The 17,520-nt window shown below is 34.1% G+C and overlaps 1 protein-coding gene across 2 annotated transcripts in view; it reads left to right on the top strand.

Moving 5' to 3' along the window:
* The window catches only part of CACNA2D1 (calcium voltage-gated channel auxiliary subunit alpha2delta 1), a 379,138-nt gene that overhangs the window by 217,145 nt on the left and 144,473 nt on the right, over positions 1-17,520 (top strand). For both annotated transcript variants that reach the window (XM_027711461.2, XM_039388463.1), the window contains exon 6: positions 754-883. In XM_027711461.2, coding sequence (XP_027567262.1) covers positions 754-883 — 130 coding nt within the window. The remainder of the gene's footprint in view (positions 1-753; positions 884-17,520) is intronic.

Genomic DNA, 17,520 nt, shown 5'->3' with positions numbered 1-17,520 from the left:
TTTCTAATGAGTTAGAAAAATCTCTGCTTTTCAAAATTTTTAAGAACTAGTCCAAATTGACTGAATCATTTGGAAGGAATCAAGAAATGTGTATCAGGGTGCAGACAGATAAGAGAGGATGGGAACCTAAGACAGAGAGGTGATGGTGAGCACCTGAGCATTTGGGACACTTCCACCCAGTCAGATATAGCCAGTACATTAGATTTCATTGTTAAAATAGACCAGTGAACAAATCCTGATTCAGTCAGAAGTTCTAAGAAGGCTTAATTTCCTTTCTTTGTCTGAATTTACACCACAGTTTCTCAAAAATCCATTTATGAAACGTATATGAGTGGTATCATTTTTAGGTTTGTGATTTACTGTATAATCTGCAGAAGGAAAAAAATAAGATACGGTGTTCATATTTAAGATTCAGTACAAAATATTAAACATAATAAAAGGTAATGCACTTGCCTTGCATTATAGTTGTAAAAATTACATGTGCTTATGAAAAAATTAGACATGTGTTAGGCTCTTACTTTTCTTTTGCGGGTCTTCATTTCATTGACTTTCATTGCATAACTCGAAATTAAAAGAAAACTATACAAAAGTATTCCTGGACCTGGAGCAGCTGATTGTGTTTATACACAAATACAAAATGTTAGCAATGAAAGAAAGGCTATGAATCATTTAGGTAAAAAGAGGCAAATGTGAATGGAATTGTTTTTAGCAATATTGTAATATTTTGCCCTTTACATGTCTTTCTTTAAAAAGCCTGAAAAGAATGACACTGAATCTGGCAGCCAGAGAATCAGACCGGTATTTGAAGATGATCCTGTTTTCCGACGGCAAACGTCTTACCAACATGCAGCAGTCCACATACCAACAGATATTTATGAAGGCTGTAAGTAGTATGTGAACAAAGCCATCTTATATTTTAATACTAAGCTCATTAGTTGGGTCCCATTCTTAAAACAAATAACCTCCAAACTAAATTTTTGCCGCCATTTTTAGTGCAGGATTGTGGTTACTGTCACTTTTACTTCTTTCACTAATACTTCAGAGATGTGCTCTATTAGACATACTATTCATTTTATGAATTAGTAGGAGCCACAGTTAAAGAGATCCATTGGGATTGGATCCGAGTTTCACAAATGGAACCGGAGATGAGATGAAATGAAACTCTTAAATATTCTAACTTTCTGATCCATTCTTTCTCTATACTGTTCTCATTTAAAATAAACAATTCTTGACAGCTCTTATTTACATGTTGTTTGACCTCAGGCAGAGGTGAGTTCTGAAAATATTTTTGAGTATCCCAAAAATCAGATACCGTTCAGGTAAATAACATACTGTGTGAGATAGTAGTACCAATACTGCATGCAGTGCATTTTAGAATTGCAGTAACAGACTTTAGCAGAGAATTTGCATAAAGTCTTTCTAAACTATGGAAAAAAATGCATATTCTGCTGAGGATTCATTAGTTGTATTTCAAAATGAAGTATTTATCTTTCAAGATGTAAATAAGTTCCTTTTTCCTGTGTTCATCATCAAGCAAAAATCTTCATATAATAAGAAGACATTTCAGCATTCAAAGTGGTTGCATGTTTTTAAAAAGGGGAAAGGAAAATTAAATAGGATCCATACATTTTTAAGTTTTGATTTTTTTTTTTTTCAATTTAGGGTCCTAATTTCTAGTATGCAATCTTTTTCTTCTTTCAAAGTTTCATCAAGAGGAAAGAGACCCTAGTGTGACCCTGAGCTTTTTAAAATTCATGGCCACAGTTGCGTGCAGCTTCCATAAATGACACAGGGATGAAAATGGAAATGTCAGTATGATGGGGGAAAGAATCATCGTAACTCGTACTCTTACATGGTGTGCTTGACTGACAGACCTAGAGAATTACTTTGGGATTCTGGCTTTAATAAGTGCTAAAGTGCACCAAAAATGCAGGATTACAGAGAACTAACAGGACATTTCCTTTGCTTTTGTTTGAAGAGAATTGATACTTCACTGTTATGAGATGTTATAAAACCTTGTCTTGCATTATTGGGATATCTATAAACACCATGTGAACTTTGATATAAGATTGTCATCACAACAGTATGTAAAATGTTTTGTTGTTACATTGAATTTAAGATCTTAGGTGGTACTCCTAAAGACACTTCTATCCCTTAAAAATGCATGCTAGGTAATGTTACTGTACATCCCATCAATCTAAAAATGAAGACAGATTATGACTTCCATAGGAAAGGTACAACTTTAGTATCTAATAAAATGAAATTAACAGACAGAAATGTACATTTCTGGAGAGAGGCAACTGCATGTGCAACATGTATGGTTCATGATTCTTTGGATCTGGCTTTTATATTTATTACCAGAGATGTGAAAGCCTAGAAAATTACCAGGAAGACTGTAAATCTATGTCAGAAAAATCAACTTCTTGTGTGGCTGGGTAACCTTCAGTTACAGATGGAATTTTCATGAGATAACAGCATGAGAATACCTCAAAATCACAGATTTCCTCCCAACAAACACAAAATGATCACCAGGTTTTATTTTATAGTTGCGAAGTCCGTGTGTCATCAGAACACAGTGAGCGGTTGGAATGTAGTCATTCAGCAATGTAGAATTATGTTTTTATCTTTTTACAATATAATCTACAAGCAATTTTTATAACCCTGGAAAGACTGATAACATATCTAGAACACTGTTTTCATTTTTCTTCCTGTTCACAGGAGCTAACCTGTCATTTCCTGATAGAGGTTTCAGTGTCCACTATACTAGGGAACAATTGTACACTTTGAAAATAGTATCTGCAATTCCTTGTCTCCATCACAGTGTGCTAGGGAACATTTACGACACACGTATGACAACAAATCCTTCTTAGAAACAGTGGATGAGACACAGTTTACAACTTTTATTGCTTGGAAGCCAATTTTTTTTTTTACTGAATTACACCTTGGGAAGCAGATTTATTTTTTTGTCCTTTATTATGTATGTTTTGTAGGATGCCAAGAGAAACAAAGAATTGCTCTTTGGATCTCACAGAATAGTTTTCAATGACTGAATATTTGACTTGCTTATTCTTCCTTCGGATTGGTTTTCACTTCTCTTGCCTCTTACAGTAGCAGGTTGTTGTCTCTAGGGGAGAGGGACAATTACTGTTAGAGCCACATGCAGTCTGAATTTTCATTTGGACCTGTCAATCACACTTTGTCACGTAATTAATTTTTTTCTGTATGAAGCTGGGAATTTGAGATTCACTGACTCTTAATCATAGAATCATAGAATTACTAAGGTTGGAAAAGACCTTTAAGATCATCAGTATGTTATCTATTAAATCTTTCTTTCTTATTTAAGTTTCATTTTTCTTGCAGTTATTATTTATGATTATGTATGATTTTTTAAAATATGAATAACAAATTCCCATCCACTTAGATTTTTGAAAATGGGAAAATGGTTTGGCTAGTAATTCTGTAATGGTGCACCACCCATTTAAACTTGAAAACTAATATGTACTATAGAATAATATTCTTTGGCTTCCTACATGTATAATAATTTGCTTATTTTGAAATACAGTGATGAACTTCTTGTGAAGTAGTACCTTTTATTTCACCATAGAAATATATGATATATCATTACAAAATATCCATTTGCTGCATCCCAGTTATTACTTTGTGACTTATTTGATTGCAGAAAGAAATATTATGAAAGTTGGTTGTTTGGTTTTTTTTCTTCCCTGGGTCTGGTGCCAAAACCTACGCAGAGACAGGGGAAAGTCTAGGGAGTTAATTTATTTGCCTGTTTCTGAGGATTGCAGTCTCACCACAGGGGAGGTCAATCTGAATAAAATAGACCCAAATCAGGCTTTTAATTCAGGATTTTCAAGAGTTCCATTTAGGTTCTGAAATAAAATCAATCTGCAACTGAAAACAGAACAGACCCTCAGGTCGTCTTTCTACCACATGCACTGGGAATTAGTCATGCATCTCCTGTTAGCAATAGCAGAAGTCTTATTTCTAAATCCTCTTTAAAACTGTACTATGCTTATCCCTAGGCAGAATATAGGAACTTCAGGCCAGGAGTAAGAGGAAATCCCTGGCACAAGGCAAGTGAGGTTAATCTTCCCAGTGGATACCACCACGTGCCCTTGCTGTCTGAGATTCATAATGCTCCATCTTGCTCTAGTTGTATGTCTGTACTGGTGTAGATTTTAGGGAAGGTGTTAGGTAGAGCACACAAACAAGTTTTGCTTTTTTCTGTGTAGTTATTCCTGCTTTAGTTCCTTAAAATCAGAAATATGGCTTCCATATGTCACTACTTGATTAGCATTCAAGAGTTGATTAAAGTGTCAGGTTAAAAGTAATGTGTCGTGAACATGACAACATCACTTTGAATATGTTTGGACAGCTGCCAGCAAGAAAAAAGGGCTTTCCCTTCTCAGAACACATTAAACCAGTCATAAATAAAGTTACAATTAATTGATGGTTCATATACCTTAATAATCATCAAATATACATGCTGTTTTTTTAATACTCTCATGGCAGTCAAAATTTTTCTACTGCTTAAAATCTTGTGTTTATTATATATTATTTGATAGCAAGTTTGGCAGTGAACATAAATTTTGCCTTTTCAGTAGTGCATCACATATATATAAATCGGTTATTGATAAAGTATTTTGATACAGTAGTACTTAGCACTGGCAGGCAATCAAAACTTTTAGGAAAGACTTGAAAAATTCAGGTTTGATGTTATAGTGATTTTTATCTTGACTGGAATAATATCTCTTTGACTGGGATTTTTAAAATTTTGGGCAGTTTTTTCTTATCTTGGGTATCTCAGACTATTAGCTTGAAAAGAAGAAATATTCTTCAGGAATAGTGGTCTTGTGAAAGGTGATTTTGGCCATGGCAGGGGTGGTTGGAACTAGATGATCTTTAAGGTCCCTTCCAACCCAGGCTATCCTATGGTTCTATGGTTCTGTGAGAAAAAAACCCTTAGAAATGCTGGGAAATGAAACCATGAGAGTGAGAATATTCCTCCTCAAAAAAAACCCCAATTTGAATAAACTAGGAAAAAGTGCATTATCATTTACTCATGGAAGGTCTTATGTGTGATAATAAATAAGATTTATTCAAGAATCAAGATATTGATAAAGTGTGTATATATTTTGGTGTGCTACATCAGCATTCCTTAAATTACTGAAGAAGCAATAAAACTCTGTTGTTGTTTTTTTTTGTTGTTTTGTTTTGCCTTGTTTTTGTTTTGTTTTTAGTTTAAATAACAGTTACAGACAGGCAAGACACTTTTATTACTTAAATTATTTGACTCAACATATTTTAAGATTAAAGATATTTTTTGTTACAGCTGAGAAACTGAAGCTATTCATAACTATTTTTCTCCTGGTTTCTTATAAGGCATAAATGAATAGCTCAGGTTTAATACAGCTGAGATTGAAAAATGATTGTTTCAAATCTCTGATATTGTGTATTCACACCTTTAAATTTGGAAATAGCATTATTTATGTCTCATGCAGATGGCACGTGAGATTACTTTCTTTTAATATTTTTTTCGTGTTCTCCGTCATTTTAATCAGTGAGTTATTTGTGAAAACATGAAGTGAGTGAAGTGGACCTTTAAATGAATTTTCAGTGTCAGCCTCTTTTAAATACCAAACACTATGGCTTGGGGTAACTATAAAGCAAATGTTAGTTGAAGCTAAGTCCCTAAGTACTGCCTGGTTGGTTCAATATTTAACCTGGAAGCAAAATACTGATGCAGAAGCTTAAGTAAAGAACTCTAGGGTCAGTATTGCTTTTTACGTTCTGACAATTATAGTGTTGTTTGGGTTTTTTCCCCCAAGTAGCTTGCTAAAGCTTCCCGAACTAAATTCTTATTTAAATGAGCAGAAAGAAGAAATAGCTTTTCTAAATTGATGAACAAGTTTGTTTCCTTTGTCCAGAAGACCAAACAACTTGAATAGCATCCTTCATCATAAGGAGGTACTTATATTTTGGTACTCAGATTACATTGGTTTAATTGGATGGATGATTTAGCATAGTAACCTGACGTCAGGCTGACCATGACTCCTGTTTAAAGTTATCAAAATTTAGATAATAAGGTAGGATAAGGAAAGACTGCTCAGTAGACAAGGTTAATTTTTTCCTCCTTGAAAGACTAAATTGATTAGGTACAGGCTATTTTGAAGATACTGCTGTAGTAAGGAATTATCAATGTAGATTTAAAGCAATCTGCCTAATATTGATGCATCACAAAAATGGTAAAAAAAATATTCTCAAGCTGAGTATTTGAGAATACATTTTGGCCTGAGAAGTTTATCCAAGACTAACTGACTGTTAAACGTGACATAATGTTCTTAATGGGAAAAGAAATAGTGGTAAAACTGAAATAAAACATACTTCTGTTATAATTCCAGATACTCTTCCAGACTTGGATTGTCTTACCTTAAAATGTTTGAATAGAATTTTCAAATGTTTCTGCAAAATAAAAAAGCAGAATTTTTGTTTTCAGAAGTAAATTTAGAACCTAAATGCCATAGCTTTTCATAGAGATGCAGTTGTCTAAACACACATTTCTACTGGTAGTGAGTCTTTTGAAATATTGTGCTTCTGAACTGAAAGATGTTTATTTGAAATTAATCAAGGATAAACTATCTAAAATCAATATGACTTTTTATTTTTTATTTGGTATGTATTAGTGTGGGAGCTGACTGAAAGACAGCTTTATGAGATTCTTGACACCTAACACTCAACATGTTTCCTGGAATATTGATTAATTTTTTTAACCTTTTTGAAAGCTAAGTTCTTATTTAGAAACACTGGGGGAAAGTTATATAACATAATAATTTATTCCTAAAATATTTGGGCTAATTTCTGAGTTTTACTAAGCTTTGTTACTTGCCTCAAATTGAGAGCAAGAGATACTAATTTTTACACTTCTGTTATTTTGTGTTAAAAAGTTTTCTCTAAGCTAACAGTTAAAGTACTTCTGCAGCTTAGATCTGTAAAATATTTTAAATATTTAAATATTTTACACCTATTCTGATCTTTTAACCTGGGGAAATGAAATACTAAATTCAAGCTGAGTGAACAGTCACAATTCACTAAAAATCCATGATGGGAATCTTTTCTTTGTCTTGGTGATTCCTTTTATCCCATAGAGCCATTTGTTACTAGGATGACAAGAAATTATAGGGTTTACTTTATGATTCGTTGGAAATAAGTTTTCTTCATATCTTCTGTTCCCAGTTGTTATTTTTACTTGCAAAATGTTTTATTTTACTATGGATCTAATTTTGGCAGAAAAAAAATATTTTCATTTCTGTTGCCAACTTTCTTTTATGGTGTAAGCATATTAACACAGCATGTCTGTGCCCATGCAGAGACATCCTACTTTTCTCTAATTCAGTTTTAATCACTCCTAAAGAGAATCCCAAACTTCACGGTTACCATCTAAATTTCACTAGAGAAATGCACTGAATAGTTCTGTCTCCTGATCTTCTAGGTTCCTGTTTGTCAGCTGCAGAAATTTATCTTCTAATTGATATCTTTACAATCTTCTTTGTACCCTGCTTTACCTTTATTAAATAAATATTTAAAGATATATTTAATGACAAAAACCCCATATATTGCTAAAACATAACTACAGTCAGGATGCTGTACTGACACAGAATTCCCCCTGAAAACCACAAAACTAAGTAATATTTTATTATGTCAACACATTTCTTTTTAAATGCAATAAAATATATCAAGAATTATTTTTTCTATTTCATTAAGTCTAGGAAATGTTTAATTTATTTCCTTTTCTTGTTGTTGTTGTTCATGCTCTTTTTAAAAAAGAAGCAAACCTAAAAAATATTGAGTTTGGGTTTTCAATAAAACACCACGGGCCTTAGGCATGGCCCTAATCAAAGCTTGTGGGCTTTTTTCACAGTGATCCCCTTGGGGACCATCAACTACCAAACTTTCTATATTATGTCATTCCTCTTCTTGTAACCAGAAGTTCATCTACATGGATCTCTGACGTTATACAGTCTTCTTAAATACTCAAAGGGTGCTATCTCCTACTTGTTTAATATTTTTAATATTGGTGAATATTAATAGTTGTGAAACTCACCAGAAGGCAAACTTGTCATACCTGGTTAAATTGATCATTGTGGTGTGACTTCAACAAAATAGAATACTATACAATGAAGAGACCTTCAGTCTCTTTGATTTTCAGAACTCTGGGTTTTAGACAGAAAGATGCCAAAAATGAATTTGTGATCCTATTTATTTTATTTTCTCAAACTGTATAACATTAATTCGTATAGTTTGTAAAAAAAAAAAAAAAAAAAAAAGGGGTGAAAATAGTTTTCTGGTAAATTGAATGCTGACTGTCATTATCATTCAGCCTCTCACTACAGATTTCTTGATCATCAATCATCTTGACCATTCTGCTGTGCCTCCAGAATTGTCTTGAACTCTATAGCAGGTCCTGGGATTCCAGTGTCTGTTAGGTTGCTTGACTGAGTAATAAATGTTTAAGCTGTGCATACTGCCAAAATCTGTCTTGGAGACCAGATGTTTGCTGCTGCTCCTCAGATCCCCTTCCATTCCTTTTGCAGTATTTTCTCTCTTATGCACAGCTTGGAATAGCAATTAGTTCTGAATCCTCTTGTAACAAGAGGGAAAAGTTGGCTCTGCAGTAAGATTGGCAATGGTTGAAAATAGCTAATGGTGGTGGCCTTTGTATTTTTGCAATACAGACTGCTAAGCAGAGCACTGAATATCAGTAGATCTTTATTATTTGACATATTAAAATATAAGGCAATTTTAATGACCATCTTGAGGCAGTGATTGATTCCGGTGTGTGCAGTTCTCCCTATGTGGAAACTGCTGCAAGGAGATTCTTTGTGTCATAAACCTGGGTTAGCTTTGCAAAATAGGTTGATGCAGGGAGCATACATTGTCCAGACTTTCTATTGGTCCTCAAGGAAGGGGAAATGTCACCTCAATCCTTTGATCAGCTGCATCCCCTAAAAACTTCTGCTGATGTGAGGGTTTGCTGTTTACTGCTCTACAGAAAGGAAGATTCATAAGGAAGCTGCAAGTGTAATTCCAGTGACATTCTGCAAGTGTAATTCCACAGCATATAAAGGTCTTCGATTCAGGATTCACAGGAATTTTTCTATAATTACTCCTTCAAAACTCTTTCCCAATATCTATAAGGGAGTGTAGGAAGAAATAGTTGTTATATTTGCAAGCTCATAATGAAAATAAATGTTTAGGTGTGTTTCAGTATGTCAAACAAGTAGATATGATGAATTAAGTTGACTACTAGAAAAAAAGTGCTAAATTGCTTGAAGCAAATAATATCTGACAAGAAAATATCAATTTATGTGAAGTCCTTCATGGAAAAAATGTAAATTCTGTTCTGTCTAAAGGACCTTAAAACCTAGTTTAAATGGAAGTATGAGAGATTTGGAATATTCCTTGGTTACCCTGAGAGTCTGTCAATTTTTTTTTCTCCTCTTCTCAAACAAGTTTCCCTTGTTTTGTCCTCAGTTGTTATTTTCAATACAATGTGTTGAGATATAGAGTAGGGACAGAGAAAGGAATGGAGGAGGGAAGAGGAACTATGGCCTACCCCCTTTTTCTTCTTTCTCTGTTCTCACACGAGCTGCCAGCTCTGCTCTGAGCTGTACAGCTGACACCCTCTGTGACCCTGTGTAAAGCTGTAGAAAAGCACATGTGATCGTGCAGGCAACTTCTGCCTCCACCTCTGCACTCCTGTGGCATCTGATGGTGTTGACTGGGCTGAAAGTGCACATGCATAGAACAAACTTGTGCAAACCCTCAAAGAAGAAGGCAAGATGATTTAAACCCAGTAATATAATATAAGCCACATAAAATAACCCATATGTATTGCCAAGACCAATGCCTTGACGCATACATATATAGCTTCTATACACACAAAAATAATGTATTAGAATGAGTTTGTTTGTTCTTTACTCGACACACACAAATTATGGGGAATTGAAATAAAGTATTTGCAGACTGTCAATTTTTTCACTCTGGTAATGTGAAATATTTTGAATGGAACCGTCTCTGTGCTCATGAAATTTTTAGAAGGGTCTTGTTGTTTTGTCCTGGGTTTAATATCTAAAAGGTTTAATATATTTATTATCAACAGAGTTATGAAATATTTCCCCTGGAAAGAAATCTAGTTTTCATCTGTGCAATATTTAAAAAAAAAATGTTTGTTTTCTGTAAAACCCATTACTGAAAAATTAGCCCTCACATTTCAGAATGTATTGTATTTCCAGCCTGTGATACTATGGCTGTGAGTTTTGCTCCATTGATGGTAGCCTAGCTATGAGTTATGATTTTTTTAACCTCTGCTGGTTAAAAATTATATCCCTGGGTTATTGCACTTTACGAGACTTACGTGATGAATCCTTATAAAGCTATACTCTAAAAATATTTCATTCATTTGATTCTTTCAGAACAAAGGGAAATAAAGTTGTTAAATTATAGGTGTGTAGGAGATAAAAATTAAGATTCAAAGTATTTTATTCTGAAAAATACTAACAATGATAGATGATATATTAGAAAGGTAGGAAATAAATCTGAGTACTGTTGGAAATATCCCTACTGATAAAATTATATGGGTTGCTTACCAAGAAACTGCCTGTAAATCAGCAGTAGATTAATGGATTGGAATATATCTTCTCTACTATGATTTCAGCATGCACATTATCCTATTATCCAGCATTGTGGTTATTATTACTATTTTTAAAGTATTATCACCTTCACAAATTATATGATCAGTTTTAGTTTTGAAGTGAGGAAGATAGGTAATGCAAGACTGGGAACAATATTATTTAGTCATAAGTGGATTTGATTATCCTTAGAGAATGGCTTTTTGTGGATATGTCCGAAATTTGCAGTCTTTAAAGTTTGTAAAACATACAGAATGTAATTTAAGGGCATGACTACCATTTCTTTATTTATTACTATGGACTCACTGATTTGATTGGTCCACTTCATTCTTTTGACCATGTGAGTTCATTTCCAGTCTTAGCTATTAAGAAGGAATAATGTGTACTTTAGTAATAAGGTGTTTCTCTGGCAATATATAAATCATAGATTTTTCTCCCATTATTTGGATTATATTTTGTGAAGTTTTGATGGTGTAGTTTGAGTATAGGCATCTCTATGTTTCATCTGTGCATATGGATATATAAATACATATGTATAAAGATATTTAAATAACGTTACTGAATTACTTAAAATTCATCCTATTCTCAAATGTCCATTTGAGCACAAATTATGTTATCTTCTCTGTGCATCCTTTAAATGTCTGTCATGAAATAATTTGAAATTCATGTAAGATTACTATGTTTTAATGGTCTTGTATAGTGTACAAATATCTCAGTTACTTCTCTGTGTCAGAAGTTGTTTTATGCCAAATTAGCTGTGGTTATTTCTCTGTCTGACACTAGTTCCTTCCAGATTACTATTTCCATCAATAACATATTGGTTTTATTGGTTTTCCATCTTGCCCTCCCTGCAGTCTCTCCATCCTTTAGTCTGTACTTGCCTACTTTCCCTCTTGATTTTTATGAAGCTCAGCTTTAGATATTTTTCTCTCTTAGAGTTGTACGAGCATTGATTTGAAAATGGTGTCTGACTCTTTGTGAAATTGTTTGGTTTACTTCCAATGTCTGTCTTTCATATACAGAAAATCCTAAAATTCAACTCACAGAACTGATCCATAAAATAAACATTTATTTTCATGATCTCTCACACTTTTTCCTTTCTTTTTGAGATGAGGAAGATACAAATTAATTCTCCTTTACTGTAGGTGAAGCGCATACCAGTTACCATTGAGAAACTGATGTGCAGTTGTAAAACCAGATGCCAGTACACTCCCTTTGAAATCCTTTTAAACCTGAAATACGGATATTTTCTAAATGGCACATGATGCAAACTTCAGTTCTTTGGATTAGATCTTGTCTTCCATTGTACTAAGAAGACCACCATCATATCTGTTTTTTTTTCTTTTATTCTTCATACAAATCTGAAGTGCTCCTGTCTTTTTCTTTTTGAAGACAATTTTGTCTTCTCCTTTCCATTTTATATCTGTTTCTTCTCATTTGTCATGAGTTCTGGACTCTAGTCTGCCTTCTTCCTCTCTTCTGCTCTAAGCCTTCATTTTCTGTTTTGTTTGTTTATTTGTTTGTTTGTTTTCCTTTTGTATGTAGTTTATGATTATCTTTATTATGCCATACTGAGAATTCTGGATTCCTCAGATCTCTTTTTCCTTCTGGAGTCAATATGCTCCTCTGCTTTTTTCTCACGAGCATGGGATTTTTAACTTTATTCATCCTATTCACAGCTCGTTCTTCTGATCCTCTAGTTCAGCAAACATCTGCTTATCTTCAGCTGTCTGTCCTCTGTCTTGCTTTATCACATTTAGGATTTTCCTATTTTCTCAAACTGTATCTCTATCAATTTTTCATATCCCTGTTGGGTACTATTTCGTAAATAGGTAACTTTTGTCATACTTCTGCTTAATATAATAGACATCTTTTAGCTTTGGCATCCTGTCATCTTCAAATTCCCCCTGGAGTCCCCTCTTGCTTTGTGCCTTTTCTTTCAGATTTAGGTTATTATACTGGATATAGGTTTTTTAAAATAGATATCATCAATTTTAAAAGTATTAATTTCTGCATTTTTCTATGCAAATATTCATCAGCTTTATCTTATTAGAATAATTTGAAATGGAAAAAAATGTACGGGGACAAATCCCTCAACATTACCTTGTGGACATGTTGACATGGATTTACACTGAATTCTGGGTTAGTTGAATGACATAGGATAAGCCATGTATGTGTTAAAATGCTTTTGTGCTTAAAGTATCTGTTTCTGAACAGGACTTGTTAAGTTCAGACAGGACATTTCATTGAGAACATTACCTGCCCTTGCTATTGGAGCCAGCCCCTTCCTGTCAGTTCTCCTTCAAGTAAATGCTCAATTTTTCAGCAAAAACAATTAGCCTAAGCATGTGTTGTAAAATGAGACTAGGGCTTTTCCATTAATCAACATGATAATATTAGTGATTTCTAATGAACATGGTCACACATCTCATTGCAAGTCAACTTTCAAGTTGTTTATTTAAATGATTTTAGCTTTTACAGTTAGACACACCATTCTTTGAAACAATTATCTCTATAACTGTTCATTCAGTAGGAGAATTTCATAGTAAGCTATTTTTAAATTTTTGGCCTATTCCCGTGAAAGGTTCTGTGTTCTTGGTATCCATTTATTTTCAGTAGTATTCGAAATCACTCAGGCCCATTCAGGTCAGCACCTTACTTTATGTTGTTGAAAAACAATACATAGTTGCTGACTAGGAAAAGAGTGAGAAAGGCGGGAAAAAACCAAATCTAGACCTTTGCTTTCTCAGTTGGTAGCTGAAAATCAAAAGCAAACTTGGGTAGCTCAGCATGATGAGTATGGCAAGTGACAGACTGTTCAGAGCTGAGGAAAAGGCGATAATGAAATCTTAAATTAGAAAATCTTCCAAAACAAGCTGACAACACAGTTCAAAATAAATTAAAAAAAAAATCCATAGAGGTTGGCAAAGACAAAGAAAAAATAAAGATGTAAGAAGGCATAGCATAGGGGCTTATTGAGCTGGGGGGGTGCCAGGAGATGTTGATTTAGTATTTCCTAGTAATTTTTCTTCTGGGGATGAGAAGAGGCTTAGTTGTTTGGGCTGTTATTTTGCTTTATTTGAAAGAAAAATCTCCAGAGTCAACACTTTACTATGTATCTGATTGAAGTTTCTGCACGGTCAGCCTGGACATACCAAATAACTACTTTGTACATTCCTTCAGTGTCATTTAGTTGAATCCAAATATGAGTGCTCAATTCCCTGAACGCTATACTGAATATCAAATAGTGTTGGTTTCATTTTTAATTTGCCACTAAGAACAACATGGAATCATAAAATCACAGAATCTGCTGAGTTGGAAGGGACCCACAAGGATCGTAGAGTCCAACTCCTGGCCCTGCAAAGGACCATCCCCAAGAGTCACATCATGTGTGAGAGAATCATCCAAGTACTTCTTGAACTCTGTCAGGCTCGGTGCTGTGACCACTGCCCTGGGGAGCCTGTTCCAGTGCCCAACCTCCCTCTGAGTGAAGGACATTTTTCTAACATCCAACCTAAACCTCCTTTGACACAACTTCAGGCCTGTCCCTCATTCCCTCAGGTCCTGTCACTGGTCACCACAGAGAGAGATCAGTGTCTACCCCTCCTCTTCCCCTCACAAGGAAGTTGTAACTGCAATGAGGTCTTCCCTCAGTTTCCTTAAGGAACATCTAGTTGCAAACAGCCTGCCATGAGCAGGGATACCTTTCTCTTGACCAAATTGTCCAGAGCTCCATTCAGTCTGCCCTCCAAGGAAGGGGTATCCACAGATTCTCTGGGCAACCTGTCCCAGTACCTCACTACCCTCATGGTAAAGAATCTTTTTTTCTAATTTCTAATCTAAACATGTTTATTTATGACTCAGTTTTACTTTCTGTAGTTCAAAGAAGCTTTGTGAAGGTGTTCCAACACTGATATGGCAATATCAGTATGATACACGTTTAATGTAGAAATGACTTAACAATGAATCAGACCCAAGAGATACAGTGCAGTGGTCCCCATGACTGATATTTCCAATACTGTAAAACTGAAATATGACCTCTAAGAGGATTGTGTTGTCTGTGAAATACTGTCTGTGGTACTGCCTGTGACAGTCTTGCATCACTTTGCGACGACTAAGTTCTGGAATAACATCATCAATGCATTGGAAGGTTATGATATCTATCATTGATAGTTATAAGGTTCCACTAGATTTTTATACAAATTAGTGAATATTTTTTTTATTATCTAGCAAATAGAGTTAATCTCAGTACTTAAACAATAGCTTTCATTAAAATTTGTGTTACCTACACATTTTAGAATAGTATGTTTACAGACACCAAGTAGGCAGATAAAACAAGCAGCACAAAACTACAATCCTGCAAATCTTATTTTGTCTCATCTACAAATATTATTTTGTCACTGTATCACACTAAATCTCTCAGGTTGTTGCATATCTTGCAAGACTTTTAGTGTATCTTTACTGATTTTTCAGTTTTCTAAGCAGGTGACATGAGGCTTGCCTTCTTACACAGTATGTGGCTTGATCTGGAATTGCATTTTGATGGCATTTTGTTCAGCAGTAATTGCAGGTCAAGGTAATAGTGTATCTTAACATGTCCTCAACCTGAATATATCACTAAGTCTGATTTTTTAAGGAAACCTAAAGATGTAGATACAGTGAAATTATTAATTAGCTCAAACTCCCTTTAGCTTGTTGAAGCCAGTGTTTCACCTGAAGCATCTAAGTAATGAAAAAGGGATGCTAATATTTTTATATTATTTATACATATTATCTATTTTTCTTATGAATATATAATATACTAAGAACTGTAAGATAGTCACATTAGTAGTTTGAAAGATATGAAAAATAAAGCTAAACCTACTAAAATAGTGTTAAATTAACACATTGCAGTTAAATTTTAGATGCATTGTGCTAGTAAAATAATAGGGAAATTGAGTGATTTCCTGTTCACAAATTATATGTGAGAAGGAATTTTGTCCTGGAGAATCCATTTGTTGCAGTTGAATGTAATAGTGTGGACAGTGAATAAATGAGATTTCATTGAAGGATGCCTGCTCTATATTTAGAAGAAATTAGCTGAGAGGTACGCAGTGTCCCTACTTTATTTCTTTATTGACTTTAAATTTCGTTTAGTGCAGTTCTCACCAGCATGAGAAATTTACATTATCTAACCAGGAAAATCTTTCTACTTTGCAAATCTTAATGTAATGTCAAATATATATAGGCTGGATACGTGCAACATTTATTGTTAGGTCAACAAATATTGCTGGTTGTTGACTTGATTTTAATCATAGGGGTTGTATCTGAAATGATAAATATTTTTTTTTTCACATGCAGAAAAAATGGTATGATGTTTGATGATGAAATAGACTCAGCCCAGATACTTGAGCAAATGTGTTTGCCAGTGGAAAGGGGTATGATATATATCGCTTTGCTTTTACAATGTTGTCAAGTTTAATGAATAGGAGACCTTGTTTTTGCTGGGATCTGTCATGCTTTTTTTCTTTAGATAATAACTTCAAAAAAAATTCTTGTAATTATTAACTTAAAGGCAAGGTATTTGATATAGTTGTACATAAAAGTGCCTGTTTGTGGCATATTTATTATTTCATCAACCGTAATGCGTTTTCCCCTCTTATCCACTCTATGTATCTCACTACTTGTGCTGATTTTAGCTTGTTCTCTGTGTTCTGGTTTTTGAAAAAGGCAAAAAATTGGAAAAATTAATGGTTGATCTTAGAAGTGAGAAAGTTTTTCCCAGTTTATTGGCATTATTTTTCTGATTTTTTTATACTTAACTCTCTTTAGTAGTCCTTGAGAAATGTGAATCTCAATCACGTCTGCCCTGAACAATCTCCATGATATTGAGGAGTCACTGCCCATCTTTTGTTTATTTTTAAAATAATAGTGATTGTCCCTTATCTTGTAAAAGCCCACCATGAAATAAAAAAGTTATCTGACATTAGGTAACATCTGTTCTTAGATTAAATGCTTGTAATTTGGGAATTAATTACTTGTTTAAGAATTTTGGTAATGCAGGTTGTCTTCAGCAACTTGGATATTGAGTGATGTCAGGAGTATCAGACTGACAGATTGCAAAGCTGACTGTGGTAAAAGTCTTGATCGCCAGCAAAAAATCTCTTTGCACTGTTTTTTGTTTTTTGTTTGTTAGTCTGTTTTGTTGTTTGCTTGTTGGTTTTTTTTTGAAGACAAGCCTAGAAAAGAGTGTCTAGTCTTTTAGACAGTGTGTGCTGTAAATGGATGTCTGAGGCCGTGCTGGTCTAATAGGAAGTCACAGGATAATAGCCTCTTGCCACTGGCTTAAGTGAAAGGTGAAATGGAAACATTTATTTTCCAGAAGAGACATTGATTTAGTAACAGCTTTCTATTACTGCAAATTACTGATATAGAAGTTAGCATTTCACCCTCTTTGAAGCAGCCTGGTGTGTTCAGAATGAGTTACACACTCCAGCAGCTAAAAGCTGTTTGACTCCAATAACAGGCTTTTTATCCAAACTATGGACCACACTTACTGGGAATATAAAAACACAGTTATTATTGTTGAAGAGTGTGCTTCTGTCCTTTTTTTGATTTGTTTTGTTTTGCTTTGTTTTTCCCCCTCTTTTTCTTTTCCCTCATATGCAGGGAACATGTACTCTCTGGAAATGGTAAGAAAACAGATCTGTTTCCTTGTGATTTTCCAGTACACCTTAATCTCATCTCTGCTTTATGAAGACTTTTGTTTAGCAAAACTTTGTTCCTTCATTTTAGATATGATAAAATAGTTTTTTCTGTCATTTACAATATTCAT

Source organism: Pipra filicauda, unplaced genomic scaffold, assembly GCF_003945595.2.
Source record: "Pipra filicauda isolate LSUMZ 115617 unplaced genomic scaffold, ASM394559v2 scaffold101_size5749837_pilon, whole genome shotgun sequence".
In the NCBI taxonomy this organism is placed as follows: domain Eukaryota; kingdom Metazoa; phylum Chordata; class Aves; order Passeriformes; family Pipridae; genus Pipra; species Pipra filicauda.
The sequence above is the reverse complement of the archived record's forward strand: the minus strand, read 5'-3'. Positions and strand labels throughout refer to the sequence as shown.